This window comes from Pseudophryne corroboree, chromosome 4, assembly GCF_028390025.1.
Source record: "Pseudophryne corroboree isolate aPseCor3 chromosome 4, aPseCor3.hap2, whole genome shotgun sequence".
NCBI lineage: Eukaryota > Metazoa > Chordata > Amphibia > Anura > Myobatrachidae > Pseudophryne > Pseudophryne corroboree.
The window spans coordinates 535,016,661-535,034,335 of NC_086447.1; the positions used below are offsets into that span (position 1 = coordinate 535,016,661).

At 46.8% G+C, this 17,675-nt stretch overlaps 1 protein-coding gene across 2 annotated transcripts in view; it reads right to left on the reverse strand.

The window, feature by feature from the left end:
• Positions 1-17,675, reverse strand: part of MED23 (mediator complex subunit 23) — a 226,154-nt gene that overhangs the window by 155,825 nt on the left and 52,654 nt on the right. For both annotated transcript variants that reach the window (XM_063917304.1, XM_063917305.1), the window contains exons 6-7: positions 2,881-2,979; positions 1,824-1,925 (exon numbers count right to left, since the gene is read on the reverse strand). In XM_063917304.1, the coding sequence (XP_063773374.1) occupies positions 1,824-1,925; positions 2,881-2,979 (201 nt within the window). The remainder of the gene's footprint in view (positions 1-1,823; positions 1,926-2,880; positions 2,980-17,675) is intronic.

Consider the following 17,675-nt stretch of genomic DNA (forward strand, 5'->3'; position numbering starts at 1 on the left):
CCTAGGGAAGCTGTGAAAAAATTGTTGATACTCTAGGGCACAGGTTCTCAAACTCGGTCCTCAGGACCCCACACGGTGCATGTTTTGCAGGTCTCCTCACAGAATCAAAAGTGAAATAATTAGATCCACCTGTGGACCTTTTAAAATGGGTCAGTGAGTAATTAATACACCTGCACACCTGCTGGGTTACCTGCAAAACATGCACTGTGTGGGGTCCTGAGGACAGAGTTTGAGAACCACTGCTCTAGGGTGCCAGGATTCAAGAAAGTTTGAGAACCACGACTCTAATGGGCCCTACCCACTAGCGAATTTGCCGCAGAGGTGCCCAAAGGCCGATGGATGACCCGGAGGCGTGGGGTGGGGGGGGGGTGAAGTTTCTTCACTCCCCCCCCATCACCCGGCCCTATAGCCCTGCATGCTAAAATGGACGAGATTATCCATGTTGGCATGCAAGTATTAACGACCTGGCACCAATGATGAACGAGCGTGGGGTCGCACATCGTTCACTGTTGGTGCATACACACTGAAAGATATGAACAATATCTCGTTCATTAATGAACGAGATCGTTCATATCTTTCAGTGTAATCGCTAAATGTGTAGGGCCCATAATCTGTTTTATGACCTTTCCTGGGTCCTATCTGAATTACAAGTAGCTGTTCCTCATTCCCAACACCCACTGTCTTGGAAAAATATACAGCAATTTTTCTCACTAAATCTAGTGACTGCAGTTCACTGGCTGTGGGCAAAAAGACAAAACAACATTCTGGTTAATATGAGATGTTCAATAGCTGCCACTTTTGATAGAAAAGTAGGATTGGCTCTTAGACCTACTTTATCCTTGTAGATCATTTTAACAAACACCTGTGCTATTGTGCCTGTAAGTCTTCCACCTTAACAGCAGTCATACTTGCCACCAGGAACACCACATTCAGTGTCAACCATCTCAGACAGACTTCCTCCGTTTGCTCAAAACATGGTAACCATCAGAACATTAAGTATTAAATTAAGGTTCTACGGAGAAACAAAGGACCTAACAGGCACATTCTCTTCACCACTTGGAAAATAATGAATAATTACCTTTTCTGAGGTCTATTTGGTCACCAGAAAAACACTCAGCGTTGATGGCTGTACTTGTGCATGTGGATGTGAATAAGGCAAGACCTTTACAGAGTCAAGGATGTACAATGTAATACATTTCTCTCAATATTGATAACGTATTTTTCATTGCCAGCAATTACTGACTTATACGCCTTCTGAGAAGTTCCCGGTTAATATCCATACCATTAAATGTACTGGACCCTGAAGCAATACATCTGTTGAGGTAAAAGTCATGTTTCCTCCTGATATCTCCCAAGATACTGGGGACTGTAAATGGTGTGGACAAAAGAGAAGTGCTATAACTTCTAATTTCTTTTCTGTGTTCGCCCTTAGCATGCGAGAGATGAAACCGTGAGAAGACACAGGCTAGATGAAACCTCTATGGACTGGCAGTGTAAAAAAAAAAAAAAACTGATCACTGTGTACTCTGGTACAATATTAGAGTGCTGAAATATTATGACAGATTAAGGAGGCAATTCAATTAGATGAGATGGCCGCAATGTGGCATGGTTTATCTTAGTACCACATAGTGTGCAAACAAAAACAAAAAACAAAGAAATGTTGCAGGTACTGCAATGAACAAATACTGTATGTATGTAGCCAAACATCACAGTTACATTTGGCAGCACAATCACAATAATTGAACTGACCATTTGCAGTTTCTATTGAAAGATTTTTTCCATCACTAGTTATTAAATTAAGTGGGCGCAAAACAAATTCTTACCCAATGCGGAAGTTTTCCTTCAGGATAAAGTTTGCGGATTTCAGTTACTGCCAAGTAAGCTGGAAGAAGGCATGCATTCCTGTCCAAGATGTATGCTACAACCTTTAAGAAAGACAAATTAACTTCCAGTATATTTTTTGCACTATTTAGGGGATAAATATACTTGAAAAATTGTAGTGTTAATCGTTGTTCTACATGTATACCATCTGGAAAAAAAAAAAAAGTAAAAAAATTGTATGAAATCCCTTCTCCTCTATGGTACTTGGGTGATGGTTCTTCCCTGAATTTTTCTCCACACTGAATAGAGTCCATGTACTTAGATTTAGCCAGACCTGTAGCTAGTCAGCTTCTATAAACTATCTGGCAATTCCAGATCAGGAAAAGATACAACTCAGGTGTCTGACGCACAGTGTTTGGCATACCATTGCATTTAATATGCGGCTCATTGGAGTGCAATGCATTTAAGTGGGATGAGACTCCAAGGACTATTGCAGGTACAAAAATAAAGCCATGGCTTACATTTCATTGCACCCATGGAGAAACAAGCAAAAATAAGCAATGTTTTATGCACGCACCGTAAAACAAGTGCAGGCAGCAGTATTGCACTTGGCCAATTAAATACTCTCCTATGATTCAGCTGATTTTAATCTGCATTAGCAATTTGCATTTGTGAACTGTATTTTATGCACTTAGTTACACATTAAATACATAATTATCCACTTCCATCCTCATCATTGACATATATACACAATGCATCAATACATCTATACTTTATAGTACAATAAACCCAAAATTAATCATGCAACTATTCAAAATTAGATATTTAGGTCACAATACACCAGGAACTTTGCAACGCTAGGTCCCATTTGTTGGTATTATGCAATATCCAAGCAGACCCTTTTGTTCTAATTCTATCCAATTGTGGTTTATTTTCCAGACCTTCTTAAAATACTTTAAAAAAGCATGATTACAGAAGAGGGTAGCAGGGTTATACAGACAAGTGTGTTTAGTTACCACACACTAAGATCTGTGCGCATTTTTCAGAATGAATAGTTACCTCTCTTGCTGCTAGAAGCTGCTGTACAACAGCAGAGCTCACAGTGCTCGGAATAGTATGAATTTTCTCTACTATCACTTTTGAGAGGTCTCTCACTCCCTGGAAAACAAAAAAGAATACATGAGAAAAATAGTTTATTTAAAGTGTAACTAACCCAAACAAAGAAATACTTACATAGAGAAAGTAACAATGTACTCATCTGTAAGTGACAAATAATAAGATTTTACTCACCGGTAATTCTATTTCTCGTAGTCCGTAGTGGATGCTGGGAACTCCGTAAGGACCATGGGGAATAGACGGGCTCCGCAGGAGACTGGGCACTGTAAGAAAGTATTAGGACTACTGGTGTGCACTGGCTCCTCCCTCTATGCCCCTCCTCCAGACCTCAGTTAGGGAAACTGTGCCCGGAAGAGCTGACACAATAAGGAAAGGATTTGGAATCCCGGGTAAGACTCATACCAGCCACACCAATCACACCGTACAACTCGTGATACTATACCCAGTTAACAGTATGAATAACAACTGAGCCTCACTAACAGATGGCTCATAACAATAACCCTTTAGTTAGGCAATAACTATATACAAGTATTGCAGACAATCCGCACTTGGGATGGGCGCCCAGCATCCACTACGGATTACGAGAAATAGAATTACCGGTGAGTAAATTCTTTTTTTCTGACGTCCTAGTGGATGCTGGGGACTCCTTAAGGACCATGGGGATTATACCAAAGCTCCCAAACGGGCGGGAGAGTGCGGATGACTCTGCAGCACCGAATGAGCAAACTCAAGGTCCTCCTCAGCCAAGGTATCAAACTTGTAGAATTTTGCAAACGTGTTTGATCCCGACCAGGTAGCAGCTCGGCAAAGTTGTAAAGCCGAGACCCCTCGGGCAGCCGCCCAAGAAGAGCCCACCTTCCTCGTGGAATGGGCTCTGACTGATTTAGGATGCGGCAGTCCAGCCGCAGAATGTGCAAGTTGAATCGTGGAGCAAATCCAGCGAGCAATAGTCTGCTTAGAAGCAGGAGCACCCAGCTTGTTGGGTGCATGCAGGATAAACAGTGAGTCAGTCTTTCTGATAGGCCCTACACACATGCCGATTTTTTTAAAGAAATGAACGATCTCGTTCATAAATGAACGAGAACTCGTTCATATCTTTCAGTGTGGAGGCTCCAGCGATGAACGATGCGCGGCCCCGCGCTCGTTCATCGCTGGTCCCCCGTCGGCTGTGCATGCAGGCCAATATGGACGATCTCGTCCATATTTGCCTGCACGTCTATGGAGCCGGGTAACGGGGGGAGTGAAGAAACTTCACTCCCCCCATCACTGCCCCCCCGCCGCCGGGTCGGGCACCTCGGCGGCACATCGCCATATGTGTAGGGCCCATGACTCAAGTCCCGAGTAGCCGCAGGCACCACAATAGGTTGGCTCAAATGAAACGCTGATACCACCTTAGGGAGGAATTGGGGACGCGTCCTCAATTCTGCTCTGTCCATATGGAAGATCAGATAGGGGCTTTTACAGGACAAAGCCGCCAATTCTGACACCCGCCTAGCCGAAGCCAAGGACAAAAGCATGACCACTTTCCACGTGAGATATTTTAATTCCACGGTCTGAAATGGTTCAAACCAATGTGATTTTAGGAAATCCAACACAACGTTGAGATCCCAAGGTGCCACTGGGGGCACAAAAGGGGGCTGAATATGCAGCACTCCCTTAACAAACGTCTGAACTTCAGGCAGTGAAGCCAGTTCTTTTTGAAAGAAAATAGACAGGGCCGAAATCTGGACTTTAATGGATCCCAATTTTAGGCCCATAGTCACTCCTGACTGTAGGAAGTGCAGAAATCGACCCAGCTGAAATTCTTCTGTGGGGGCCTTCATAGCCTCACACCAAGCAACATATTTTCGCCATATGCGGTGATAATGCTTTGCTGTCACATCTTTCCTAGCTTTTATCAGCGTAGGAATGACTTCAACCGGAATGCCCTTTTCCATCAGGATCCGGCGTTCAACCGCCATGCCGTCAAACGCAGCCGCGGTAAGTCTTGGAACAGACAGGGCCCCTGCTGTAGCAGGTCCAGTCTGAGAGGCAGAGGCCAAGGGTCCTCTGAGATCATTTCTTGTAGTTCCGGGTACCAAGTCCTTCTTGGCCAATCCGGAACGATGAGTATAGTTCTTACTCCTCTCTTTCTTATTATCCTCAGCACCTTTGGTATGAGAGGAAGAGGAGGGAACACATTAACCGACTGGTACACCCACGGTGTCACTAGAGCGTCCACAGCTATCGCCTGAGGGTCCCTTGACCTGACGCAATATCTTTTTAGCTTTTTGTTTAGGCGGGACGCCATCATGTCCACTTGTGGCCTTTCCCAACGGTTTACAATCAGTTGGAAGACTTCTGGATGAAGTCCCCACTCTCCCGGGTGGAGGTCGTGCCTGCTGAGGAAGTCTGCTTCCCAGTTGTCCACTCCCGGAATGAACACTGCTGACAGTGCTATCACGTGATTCTCCGCCCATCGGAGAATCCTTGTGGCTTCTGCCATCGCCATCCTGCTTCTTGTGCCGCCCTGTCGGTTTACATGGGCGACTGCCGTGATGTTGTCTGACTGAATCAGCACCGGCTGGTTTTGAAGCAAGGGTCTTGCCTGACTTAGGGCATTGTAAATGGCCCTTAGTTCCAGAATATTTATGTGTAGGGAAACCTCCTGACTCGACCATTGTCCTTGGAAGTTTCTTCCCTGCGTGACTGCTCCCCAACCTCGGAGGCTTGCATCCGTGGTCACCAGGACCCAGTCCTGTATGCCGAATCTGCGGCCCTCGAGAAGATGAGCACTCTGCAGCCACCACAGCAGAGACACCCTGGCCCTCGGGGACAGGGTGATCAGCCGATGCATCTGAAGATGCGATCCGGACCACTTGTCTAACAGATCCCACTGAAAGATCCTTGCATGGAACCTGCCGAATGGAATTGCCTCGTAAGAAGCTACCATCTTTCCCAGGACTCGCGTGCAGTGATGCACAGACACCTGTTTTGGTTTCAGGTGGTCTCTGACCAGAGATGACAACTCCTTGGCCTTCTCCTCCGGGAGAAACACCTTCTTCTGTTCTGTGTCCAGAATCATACCCAGGAACAGCAGACGCGTCGTAGGAACCAGCTGCGACTTTGGAATATTCAGAATCCAGCCGTGCCGTTGTAGCACTTCCTAAGATAGTGCTACTCCGACCAACAACTGCTCCCTGGACCTCGCCTTTATAAGGAGATCGTCCAAGTATGGGATAATTATAACTTCCTTCTTTCGAAGGAGTATCATCATTTCGGCCATTACCTTGGTAAATACCCTCGGTGCCGTGGACAGACCAAACGGCAACGTCTGGAATTGGTAATGGCAGTCTTGTACCACAAAACGGAGGTACACCTGGTGAGGTGGGTAAATGGGGACATGCAGGTAAGCATCCTTGATGTCCAGTGATACCATGTAATCCCCTTCTTCCAGGCTTGCAATAACCGCTCTGAGCGATTCCATTCTGAACTTGAACCTTCTTATATAAGTGTTCAAGGATTTCAAATTTAGAATGGGTCTCACCGAACCATCTGGTTTCGGTACCACAAACATTGTGGAATAGTAACCCCGTCCCTGTTGAAGGAGGGGAACTTTTATTATCACCTGCTGGAGGTACAGCTTGTGAATTGCCGCCAGCACTACCTCCCTGTCTGGGGGAGTAGCTGGCAAGGCTGATTTGAGGTAACGGTGAGAGGGAGACGTCTCGAATTTCAGCTTGTATCCCTGAGATACCACTTGTAGAACCCAGGGATCCGCCTGTGAGCGAACCCACCGGTCGCTGAAGTTCCGGAGACGGGCCCCCACCGCACCTGGCTCCACCAGTGGAGCCCCAGCGTCATGCGGTGGATTTAGTGGAAGCAGGGGAGGATTTTTGTTCTTGGGAACTGGCTGTATGGTGCAGCTTTTTCCCTCTACCCCTGCCTCTGGGCAGAAAGGACGCGCCTTTAAACCGCTTGCCTTTCTGGGGCCGAAAGGACTGTACCTGATAATACGGTGCTTTCTTAGGCTGTGAGGGAACCGGAGGTAAAAATGTCGACTTCCCAGCTGTCGCTGTGGAAACGAGGTCCGAGAGACCATCCCCAAACAATTCCTCACCCTTGTAAGGCAAAACCTCCATGTGCCTTTTAGAATCCGCATCACCTGTCCACTGCCGAGTCCATAATACTCTCCTGGCAGAAATGGACATTGCATTTATTCTAGATGCCAGCCGGCAAATATCCCTCTGTGCATCTCTCATATATAAGACTACGTCTTTAATATGCTCTATGGTTAGCAATATAGTGTCCCTGTCAAGGGAATCAATGTTATCAGACAGGGAATCAGACCACGCTGCTGAAGCACTGCACATCCATGCTGAAGCAATAGCAGGTCTTAGTATAGTACCTGAGTGTGTATATACAGACTTCAGGATAGCCTCCTGCTTTCTATCCGCAGGCTCCTTAAAAGGCGGCCGTATCCTGAGACGGTAGTGCCACCTTTTTTGACAAGCGTGTGAGCGCTTTATCCACCCTCGGGGATGTCTCCCAACGTACCCTGTCCTTTGGCGGGAAAGGGTACGACATTAGTAACTTTTTAGAAATCACTAGTTTTTTTATCAGGGGAAGCCCACGCTTCTTCACACACTTCATTTAACTCATCTGATGGGGGAAAAACCACTGGTTGCTTTTTCTCCCCAAACATAATACCCTTTTATGTGGTACCTGGGTTAATGTCAGAAATGTGCAACACATTTTTCATAGCCGTAATCATGCAACGGATGGCCCTAGTGGAATGTACATTAGTCTCGTCGTCGACACTGGAGTCAGACTCCGTGTCGACATCTGTGTCTGCCATCTGAGGTAGCGGGCGTTTTTGAGCCCCTGATGGCCTTTGAGACGCCTGGGCAGGCACTGGCTGAGAAGCCGGCTGTCCCACAGCTGTTATGTCATCGAACCTTTTATGTAAGGAGTTGACACTGTCAGTTAAAACCTTCCAAATATCCATCCACTCTGGTGTCGACCCCGCAGGGGGTGACATCACATTTATCGGCACCTGCTCCGCCTCCACGTAAGCCTCCTCATCAAACATGTCGACACAGCCGTACCGACACACCGCACACACACAGGGAATGCTCTGACTGAGGACAGGACCCCACAAAGTCCTTTGGGGAGACAGAGAGAGTGTATGCCAGCACACACCACAGCGCTATATAAACAGGGATTTACACTACACAAAGTGATTTTCCCTATAGCAGCTATAATATACAGTTTTGCGCCTAAATTTAGTGCCCCCCCTCTCTTTTTTACCCTATTGAGCCTGGAAACTGCAGGGGAGAGCCTGGGGAGCTGTCTTCCAGCGGAGCTGTGAAGAGAAAATGGCGCCAGTGTGTTGAGGGAGATAGCCCCGCCCCCTTCTCGGTGGGCTTATCCCGCTCTTTTATTAATATTATGGCAGGGGATTTTTACACATATATAGTTTATCAGACTATATTATGTGTTTTTTTGCCAATTTAAGGTATTCTAATTGCAGCCCAGGGCGCCCCCCCCAGCGCCCTGCACCCATCAGTGACCGGAGTATGTGGTGTGCATAGGGAGCAATGGCGCACAGCTGCAGTGTTGTGTGCTACCTTAATGAAGACCGGAGTCTTCAGCCGCCGATTTCCAGGACGTTCTTCTTGCTTCTGGCTCTGCAAGGGGGACGGCGGCGCGGCTCCGGACGACCGAGGCTGGGCCTGTGTTCGATCCCTCTGGAGCTAATGGTGTCCAGTAGCCTAGAAGCCCAAGCTAGCTGCAAGCAGGTAGGTTCGCTTCTCTCCCCTAAGTCCCTCGTAGCAGTGAGTCTGTTGCCAGCAGATCTCACTGAAAATAAAAAACCTAATAAATACTTTCTTTACTAGAAGCTCAGGAGAGCCCCTAGTGTGCAACCAGCTCGAGCCGAGCACAGATTCTAACTGAGGTCTGGAGGAGGGGCATAGAGGGAGGAGCCAGTGCACACCAGTAGTCCTAATTCTTTCTTAGAGTGCCCAGTCTCCTGCGGAGCCCGTCTATTCCCCATGGTCCTTACGGAGTTCCCAGCATCCACTAGGACGTCAGAGAAAATAGGATTTTAATTCCATACCGGTAAATCCTTTTCTTGTAGTCCAGAAGGGATATTGGGGAATGTAGTATGATGGGGTATAGACGGGGTCCAAAGGAGCCGGTGCACTTTACATTTCTTCAAATGGGTGTGCTGGCTCCTCCCCCTCTATGCCCCCTCCCACAGGCAGTTATAGGTAAAAATGTGACCGAAGGAGAAAGGACATATATGAGAGAAGGAAACATGAAAACAAGGAGTGGTGAGATTTATAAACCAGCACACCACGAACACATAAAACCAGCAACGGCTGGTAACAACAGGTAACCACATACACGAGAACCTGCAGAAAAGTCAACGCACTGAGGCGGGCGCCCAATATCCCTTATGGACCACGAGAAAAGGATTTACCGGCAGGTAATTAAAATCCTATTTTCTCTAGCATCCATAAGGGATATTGGGAAATCTAGTACGATGGGGACGTCCGAAAGTTTCCAGAATGGGCGGGAACGTGCAGAGACTGCTGCAGCACCGCCTGCCCAAACTGGGTATCCTCTTTGGCAAGGGTATCAAACTTGTAGAACTTATCAAAAGTTTTCTTCCCCGACCAGGTAGCTGCTAGGCATAGTTGCAAAGCCGAGACTCCACGGGCAGCCGCCCAGGAAGCGCCCACTGATCTTGTAGAGTGGGCCCTTAGAGAATTAGGAACAGGCAAGGCTGCAGACACATAGGCCTGTTGGATAGTAAGCCTAAGCCAATGAGCAATGGACTGCATTGAAGCAGGACAACCCCTTTTCTGTGCATCATAGAGCACGAACAAGGAATCCGTTTTTCTGATCCGAGCCGTTCACTTGACATAGATCATAGATCAAGGCTCGCACAGCATCCAATGCCTCCGGAAAAGCAGTGGTGTCAGAACTTGACGGAACCACAATAGGTTGATTCAGGTGAAGCGCAGAGACAACCTTCGGCAGGAACTGCTGCCTAGTCCGGAGCTGTGCTCTGTCCTCGTAAAAGACCAAGTATGGAATTTTACACAATAAGGCCCCCCAATTCTGAGACACGTGATGCAGAAGCCAGGGCCAGTAACATCACCGTTTTCCACATGAGGTACTTGTCTTCTACCGTCATCAGAGGTTCAAACCAGGAGGACTGTAGAAATTCCAACACTATATTCAAATCCCAGGGTGCCGTAGCTGGCACAAAAGGAGGTTGTATGTGGAGTACCCCTTGCAAGAAGGTCTGAACTTCTGGCAATAGTGACAAAAAATGGGGAAAGGAAAAGAAGACTCTTGGGTGTGAGCACTCTTTGTATTTACAAATGGAAGAAATATGTAAAGTATGTGTGTTGAATAATTAAAACATAACCTTTATTATAAAATTTAATAAAATACATTTTCATTTTTGTATCCCATTACTAACAATAGGTGGACGTGCGTAAACAGTTTGGTACAAACAATTGTTGATAATCAGACTTTTCTTTACAGAAAAAATATGTATTGTGGTTTATCTATAGCCACATAGATTGGCGGAAGAATGTGCACACTGGCAGTACCACATCCGTATTCCGACACACCAGTACAAGCTTGACCTGTATTTTAATAGAGATCTGAACTGATCTTGCAGATTTATCATGATCACAATTTGTGAACCTAATTTGCATAAGAATATATTCTCTTATAGATAAATGTCACTGGGGTATTCTAGGTTTGCCACATTGTTGGTTTATAGTATTCTGTTTTCATAGCATGCAAATGCACCAGAATGAAGGAAGAAAAGAGGTTAGTGATCCTGCTGTTAGTGCACTGTCGGAATTAATAAACTGCCGTACTACCGACACTGGGTATTCCCTGGGGGTCACCCTTCCAGGTACTGGCCTAGCCCACCACCATTTGGCTTCCAAGATCGGACGAGGTTGGGCATAGGCGGTGAGGTATGGTAGTAGATCAATATATGCCATTTGATCTACTACCATATCTCCCCCGCCTGTGCCCAACCTCGTCCGATCTAGGAAGCCAAACGTGGTGGGCTAGGCCAGTACCTGGAAGGGTGACCCCCAAAGAATACCCAGTGTCGTAGTACGGCAATTTATTAATTCCGACAATGCACTAACGGCAGGATCACCAATATCTTTTCTTCCTTCATTCTGGTATATTTACATGCTATGTAAACAGAATACTATAAACCAACAATGTGGCAAACCTAGAATATTCCAGTGACATTTATCTATAAGAGAATATATTCTTATGCAAATTAGGTTCACAAATTGTGGAACGCGCTCCCCTGCTCCATTAGACTCTCCCCGACCTCGCAAAGCTTCAAACGCGCACTGAAAACCCACCTATTTATCAAAGCGTACCCCTCCGATGCATAACCTAGTCCTTAGGCTGCTCCTCCAACACCCTGCCTTGAACATCTCTGCTCTGCTTGCGTACTGCCATCAGGCTTCCTCCTGCTTGCTTGCACCTCATGTCATCTGTCTGTCGCCCCTCCCCACTAGATTGTTAGCTCTTCAGAGCAGGGCCCTCTTTCCTCTTGTTGTCTAAGCCCTCTTCTCGACACATTTCACTCAGCGACCATCTTTACCTGCTTTTTCTCCTACTGATAAAGGCTCCTCTATATCTATGGCCGCCAGCCTCAAGTAGTACAATGATTACTCCCTCCGCTACTTACAGTACATCTAAGCTGTATTATGTTTTGAGAATTGTGGTGCTCTTTGTTACCTGCACTCTATTTTTGTTATTTATTTACTGTTATGCTAAGTTTGGTCTCCCTGTACGGCGCTGCAAAACATTTGTGGCGCCCTATAAATAAAATGTAATAATAATAATAATATTATATATCTGCAAGATCAATTCAGATCTCTATTAAAATAGAGGCCAAGCTTGTACTGGTGTGTCGGAATACGGATGTGGTGCTGCCAGTGTGCACATTCTTCCGCCAATCTATGTGGCTATAGATAAACCAGAACACAATACATATTTTTTCTGTAAAGAAAAGTCTGATTATCAACAATTGTTTGTACCAAACTGTTTACGCACATCCACCTATTGTTAGTACAGGTTGAGTATCCCTTATCCAAAATGCTTGGGACCATAGGAATTTTGGATATCGGATTTTTCTGTATTTTGGAATAATTGCATACCATAACGAGATATTATGGTGATGGGACCTAAATCTAAGCACAGAATGCATTTATGTTTCATATACACCTTATACACACAGCCTGAAGGTCATTTTAGCCAATATTTTTTATAACTTTGTGCATTAAACAAAGTGTGTGTACATTCACAGAATTCATTTATGTTTCATATACACCTTATACACACAGTCTGAAGTTCATTTAATACAATATTTTTAATAACTTTGAGTATTAAACAAAGTTTGTGTACACTGAGCCATCAAAAAACAAAGGTTTCAATATCTCAGTCTCACTCAAAAAAGTCCGTATTTCGGAATATTCCGTATTTCGGAATATTTGGATATGGGATACTCAACCTGTAATGGGATACAAAAATTAAACATTTTATGAAATTTAATAATAAAAGGTTATGTTTAATTATTCAACACACATACTTTACATATTTCTTCCATTTGTAAATACAAAGAGTGCGCCCACCCAAGAGTCTTCTTTTCCTTTCCCCATATTATGTCATTGCTTACAATACTAACTCCGGGCGCACCACCAGATTAAGATAGTTAGGGATAATCCCTATAGATATCCGCTATTTATGGTATATACAAATTTTTTGATTGGTGCGGAATCAACAATCCTTTGTTCTTCTGGCAATAGTGCCACTTTCATCCGGAAGAAAATGGAGAGAGCTGAAATATGTACCTTAATGGAACCCAGACGTAAGCCCTTATCCACACCAGCCTGCAGGAAACGTAAGAAACGACCCAAGTGGAACTCTGCAGGCAGATACGTGTGTTCCTCACACCAGGAGACATATCTCCTCCAGATATGATGATAGTGTTTTGACGTCACCGCTTTCCTGGACAGAACCACAGTAGCAATAACCTTTTTGGAAATTTGGAAAGGCATTTGTGAGATGTTCCACTCAACCTCCATGCCGTCAAACTAAGCCGCCGTAAGTCCGGGTAGACGAACGGTCCATATTGAAAAAGATCTCTTCGTAGTGGTGGAGGCCAAGGGTCTTCGACTGACATGTCCAGAAGATCCGCGGATCACGCCATCCGAGGCCAATCCGGAGCAATCAGAATTGCCTGGACTCCTTGATTTCTGATTCGCTTGAGCACCCTTGGGAGCAATGGAATCGGAGGAAATAGGTAGACCAGCCGGTAAGGCTAAGGCGACGTCAGTGCATCCACTGCCCTCGCCTGAGGGTCCCTGGTTCGTGAAGCTTCTTGTTGAGTCGAGAAGCCATCATGTTTATTTGTGGGCAACCCCACCAGTCGATGATCTGGGAAAACACCTGATGGTGGAGCCCCCACTCCCCTGGGTGGAGATCGTGACGACTCAGGAAGTCTGCTTCCCAGTTGTCCACTCCCGGAATGAAGATTCCTGACATTGTTCTTGCATTTCTTTCCGCCCAGAGGAGTATTTTTGACACCTCTCGCATGCAGGCTCTGCTTTTTGTTCCTACTTGCCGATTGATGTAAGCCACTGCTGTTGCGTTGTCCGACTGTACTTGGATCGCGTGATCCTTGAGCAGAGGAGAGGCCTGAAGCAGAGCATTGTAGATTACCTGAAGTTCCAGAATGTTGATCGGAAGGAGGGCTTCGTAGGCTGACCACCTGCCCTGGAACTGCGCCCCTTGGGTGACAGCTTCCCATCCTCTCAGACTCGCATCTGTAGCGAGGAGGGTCTTATCCTGAATCCCAAAAACTCCTGCTTTCTAGGAGATTGGAGGACTGCAGCCACCACAGGAGGGAAATCCTGGCCTGAGGTGACAACCAAATCATCCGGTGCATCTGCAGATGTGTTCCGGACCACATGCTCAGGAGATCCAAATGAAATGTTCTGGCATGGAACCTCCCATATTGGACCGCCTCATATGAGGCGACCATCTTTCCCAACAATCTTATGCAAAGATGGATGGACACTCGAGTAGGTCGGAGCACCATGCAGACCATCTCCTGTAGTGTTCTTTTCTTGTCCTCTGGAAGGAACACCTTCTGGGCCACAGTATCCAGTAACATCCCAAAAAACAGGAGCCGCTGAGTTGGCTCCAGGTGGGACTTCTGTAAATTGAGGATCCACCCATGGTGTGACAGAAGTTGGATAGTGCGGTCGATATGGAGCGATAAAAGCTCCCTGGATCTTGCTTTTATCAGAAGATCGTCCAGGTAAGGGACCACACTGACTCCTCTGTACCCGGAGCTGAAACATCATCTCTGCCATCACAGTCGTGAATACCCTTGGCGCTGTGGACAGGCCAGAGGGTAGGGCCTGGAACTGGTAGTGATCGTCAAGCAGGGCAAACCTCAGGTACGCTTGATGAGGTGGCCAAATCAGAATATAGGCATCCTTTATATCCAAAGAAACCATGAATTCCTGTTCCTCCAGGCCCGCAGTCAATGCTCGCAAGGATTCCATTTTGAACTTGAAAACCTTTAGGAAAGGGTTCAAGGACTTGAGATTCAAAATGGGTCTTAAACGAACCGTCCGGTTTCGGAACCACAAACAGGTTGGCGTAATAACCCCTGCCTCGTTGTGGTACAGGAACAGGAACACAGAAACCACCTTGGGTAAGAAAGCAGTCTTTCTGCGAGGTTTAAACAGATCACCATGATAAATCAGGTAAGGAGGTCTACATGATAGAGTCCCAAAGCTCCGAGACCCTCCAGGACGACGCCCAGGTCAGTAAGAGGACAGTCTTCACGGAGAAAAAATTAAAAGGTCCAGTGGCTCAAAAACTGAGGATTGTAGAAACGACAAAACCAGATTCAGATTTCATGGAGCCATAGGCGGAACGAAAGGTGACTGGACCCAAACCGAGAAAAGCCTGAACGTCAGGCAACAAGGATAAATGGTGCTAAAAAGATGGACAAGGCCAACACCGGAACCTTCACCCATGCCAAAACGCAAGCCTGCATCGAACCCAGTCTGTAGAAAAGGAAGGAAGGAAGGAAGGAAGGAAGGAAGGAAGGAAGGAAGGAAGGAAGAGGAAGGAAGGAAACCCAGTTTCACACTATGCCATGTAAGATCGCCAAATGTGATGATAGTGAGCAGCCTTGGCTTCCAAGCCCAGAGCATGGTAGGGAGAACAGACTCAGGAATACCCTTGCATCTTAAGAGAGTGGCTTCAACAGCCACACCGTTAAACGCAGTCACAATAAGTCTGGGTACACTATAAGACCCTGTTGTAAGAGATCCAGTCGTAGAGGAAATGGCCACGGATAGTCTGTGAGTAGCAGCTACAGATCAAAGAACAATGCGCGACGTGGCCAATCTGGAGCCACCAGAATGATGATGGCGGTCTCGTGCTTGAGTACTCGTGGGAAGAGTGGAAACAGGTACTGTACATAAGACAGTACCTCATCGGAATCCCGCGTCCTTGAGCAGTATCTGTGCAACTGGTGGTTGTAGCAAAAAGCCATGAGATCTATCAGTGGTTTACCCCAATGGTGAACTAGCTCTTGAAACATGGCTGGGTGAAGGGTCCACCGCCCAGGGTGAAGATCCTGGCAACTGATATAGTCTGCCTCCCAGTTCTCCATCCCTGGGATAAATACTGGATACATTGCCACAGAGTGAAGCTCTGCCAAGCGCAGGATAGCTTTATGTCCACGGACACCAGGAACTCCTGGCTTCCAATCCCGCAATCACAGAGTAAAGAGAATCCATATTGAACTGGTTAGAATCTCTAATCTAGCTTTGAAACCACAAACAAGTTTGAGTAGAATCCCGCCCTCGCTGATGTGCTGGACCTGGAATCACCACTTGGAGTCCAGAAGTTGTTTAAATTGCTTGTTAAAGCAACTCTCCTCTCTGTTGATGGGAAGATCTGTGGTGAAAAAGAGTCACAGAGCATAAGCTACAAATCTATTCTGTAACCATGAGAAATCAGGTTCCGAATCCAGACTTCAAACTGGTGTAGAACCAAGTGCCCTTGAACCAGAAGAGATGCCCACCTACTATGGGATCCCCTGGTGGGATGACAGCCCTTCATGCCACAGGCTTGTCAGCAGGCTTGGGATCCTGGCGATGGAAGAGGTAGGCTGGTGAGCCATGGTTTCGATGCCTTCTGCCTGAAGCAAAGGCTCCTTGGTACCGTCCTCGAAAGGAATGAAGGGCTCAAAAGGAACGAAAAGGAAGGAACGCCGTGGCACAGGAGCTGAGGTGGGCAGAAAAATGGATTTACCGCCTGTAGCCTGATTAGCAGGAAAAGAGTAGATGGAAGTAAAATGCCTGTATATCTGAAAACTTCTTGTCTGAATGTCTCCAGGCTACAGACAATTGGTCCGCTAATTCTTGTAAAAAGGAAAACGAATAGCAGATTTCTGCCTCTTACCAAACAGGGAAACATCCTGAGACTCTTTAGAACCGGACGAACTGCCAGGATGTGGGCTTCCACACCCTGAATGCAGGCTACCGCGTCCAGATGGAAAAAAAATCATTGCCCTTAGATGCTGCACCAAGCTCACCTTCCCCCTTCTCCCCCTGGGAGAGGACGTCTACGCCCGAGTAAGACCGCAGGGAGTAAGAGCTTTACAGGAGGCCATTGTATAGAACCACCGGCATTCTAGAAAAGCCCATAATTTGCACAAGGCCTTCCACAGATCAGGCCAAGTCCTTTGCCCAAGCTGGATCTGTATATACCTGCATGGGCCCTACACTACAACCCTCACTTTGCGCACATTTCCTCCTCATGCGTGAATCTGCCAGTTCCGCAGTGAGATCAGACATAACCCCTGCTAAAGAGGACACACAAATGCAGAGTCTTAATGGGATCAGGGGCGGCTTCACCTGGAACAGACCCCCCAGGCTATCACACACAATTCCCCGATATCAATATAACAGTCACCCCACAACCCAGCCAGTCCCCAGTGCACTCACGGTCCCTGGTGCTGTAGCAAAGCTCAGCTGGGTCGAGACTGCAGGGCAAACTATGCAGTGTGCTGTGCTGTCTGTGGGAGTGTGACTGGATGCAGTGACAGGGTCTCAGCAGCAGCAATGGCAGAAGAGTAGGCTGAACAAGGTGGGAGCTCAGCACTAGCCGGGAAGACAAAATAGCACTGACCTAAATGTGGGTGTGTACCAGGTAACAGGGACAGCTGACCCAGCCGGCCATTGAATCAAGGTAGCGTGTCAGCAGGGATGCACTATAGCTCCACTCGTGCCTGCGAGCCCAGTACCCACCAATATTAAAAGTACAGGGCTGTAACCTGAAGCGCTGTAAGCTACCATAACTGAGCTGGTTTGTGCAGTGCGCTGATGTAAAGGCCACTGCTGGTATCTAAACTGTCCCTGTACAGCGCGGCCTGCGAAGGCTAGTGAGTGCTGAGAGAGATATGAGGAATGAATGCTTGGAAGTACCAGAGTTCTCCACAAGCTGAACCGCAATCCCAGCTCCCCTGCTAGCCAGGGAGGTGGGAGCACACTTATTGCTGCGGTGTGCTGTGGGTATGAGGACACAAGCTTGTAGGGAAGCTGTGGCGTGTCGATCCTGAGCTTGGTGTCCGTTAGCCATGAACTCCAGACACTAGCTGGTGTCGT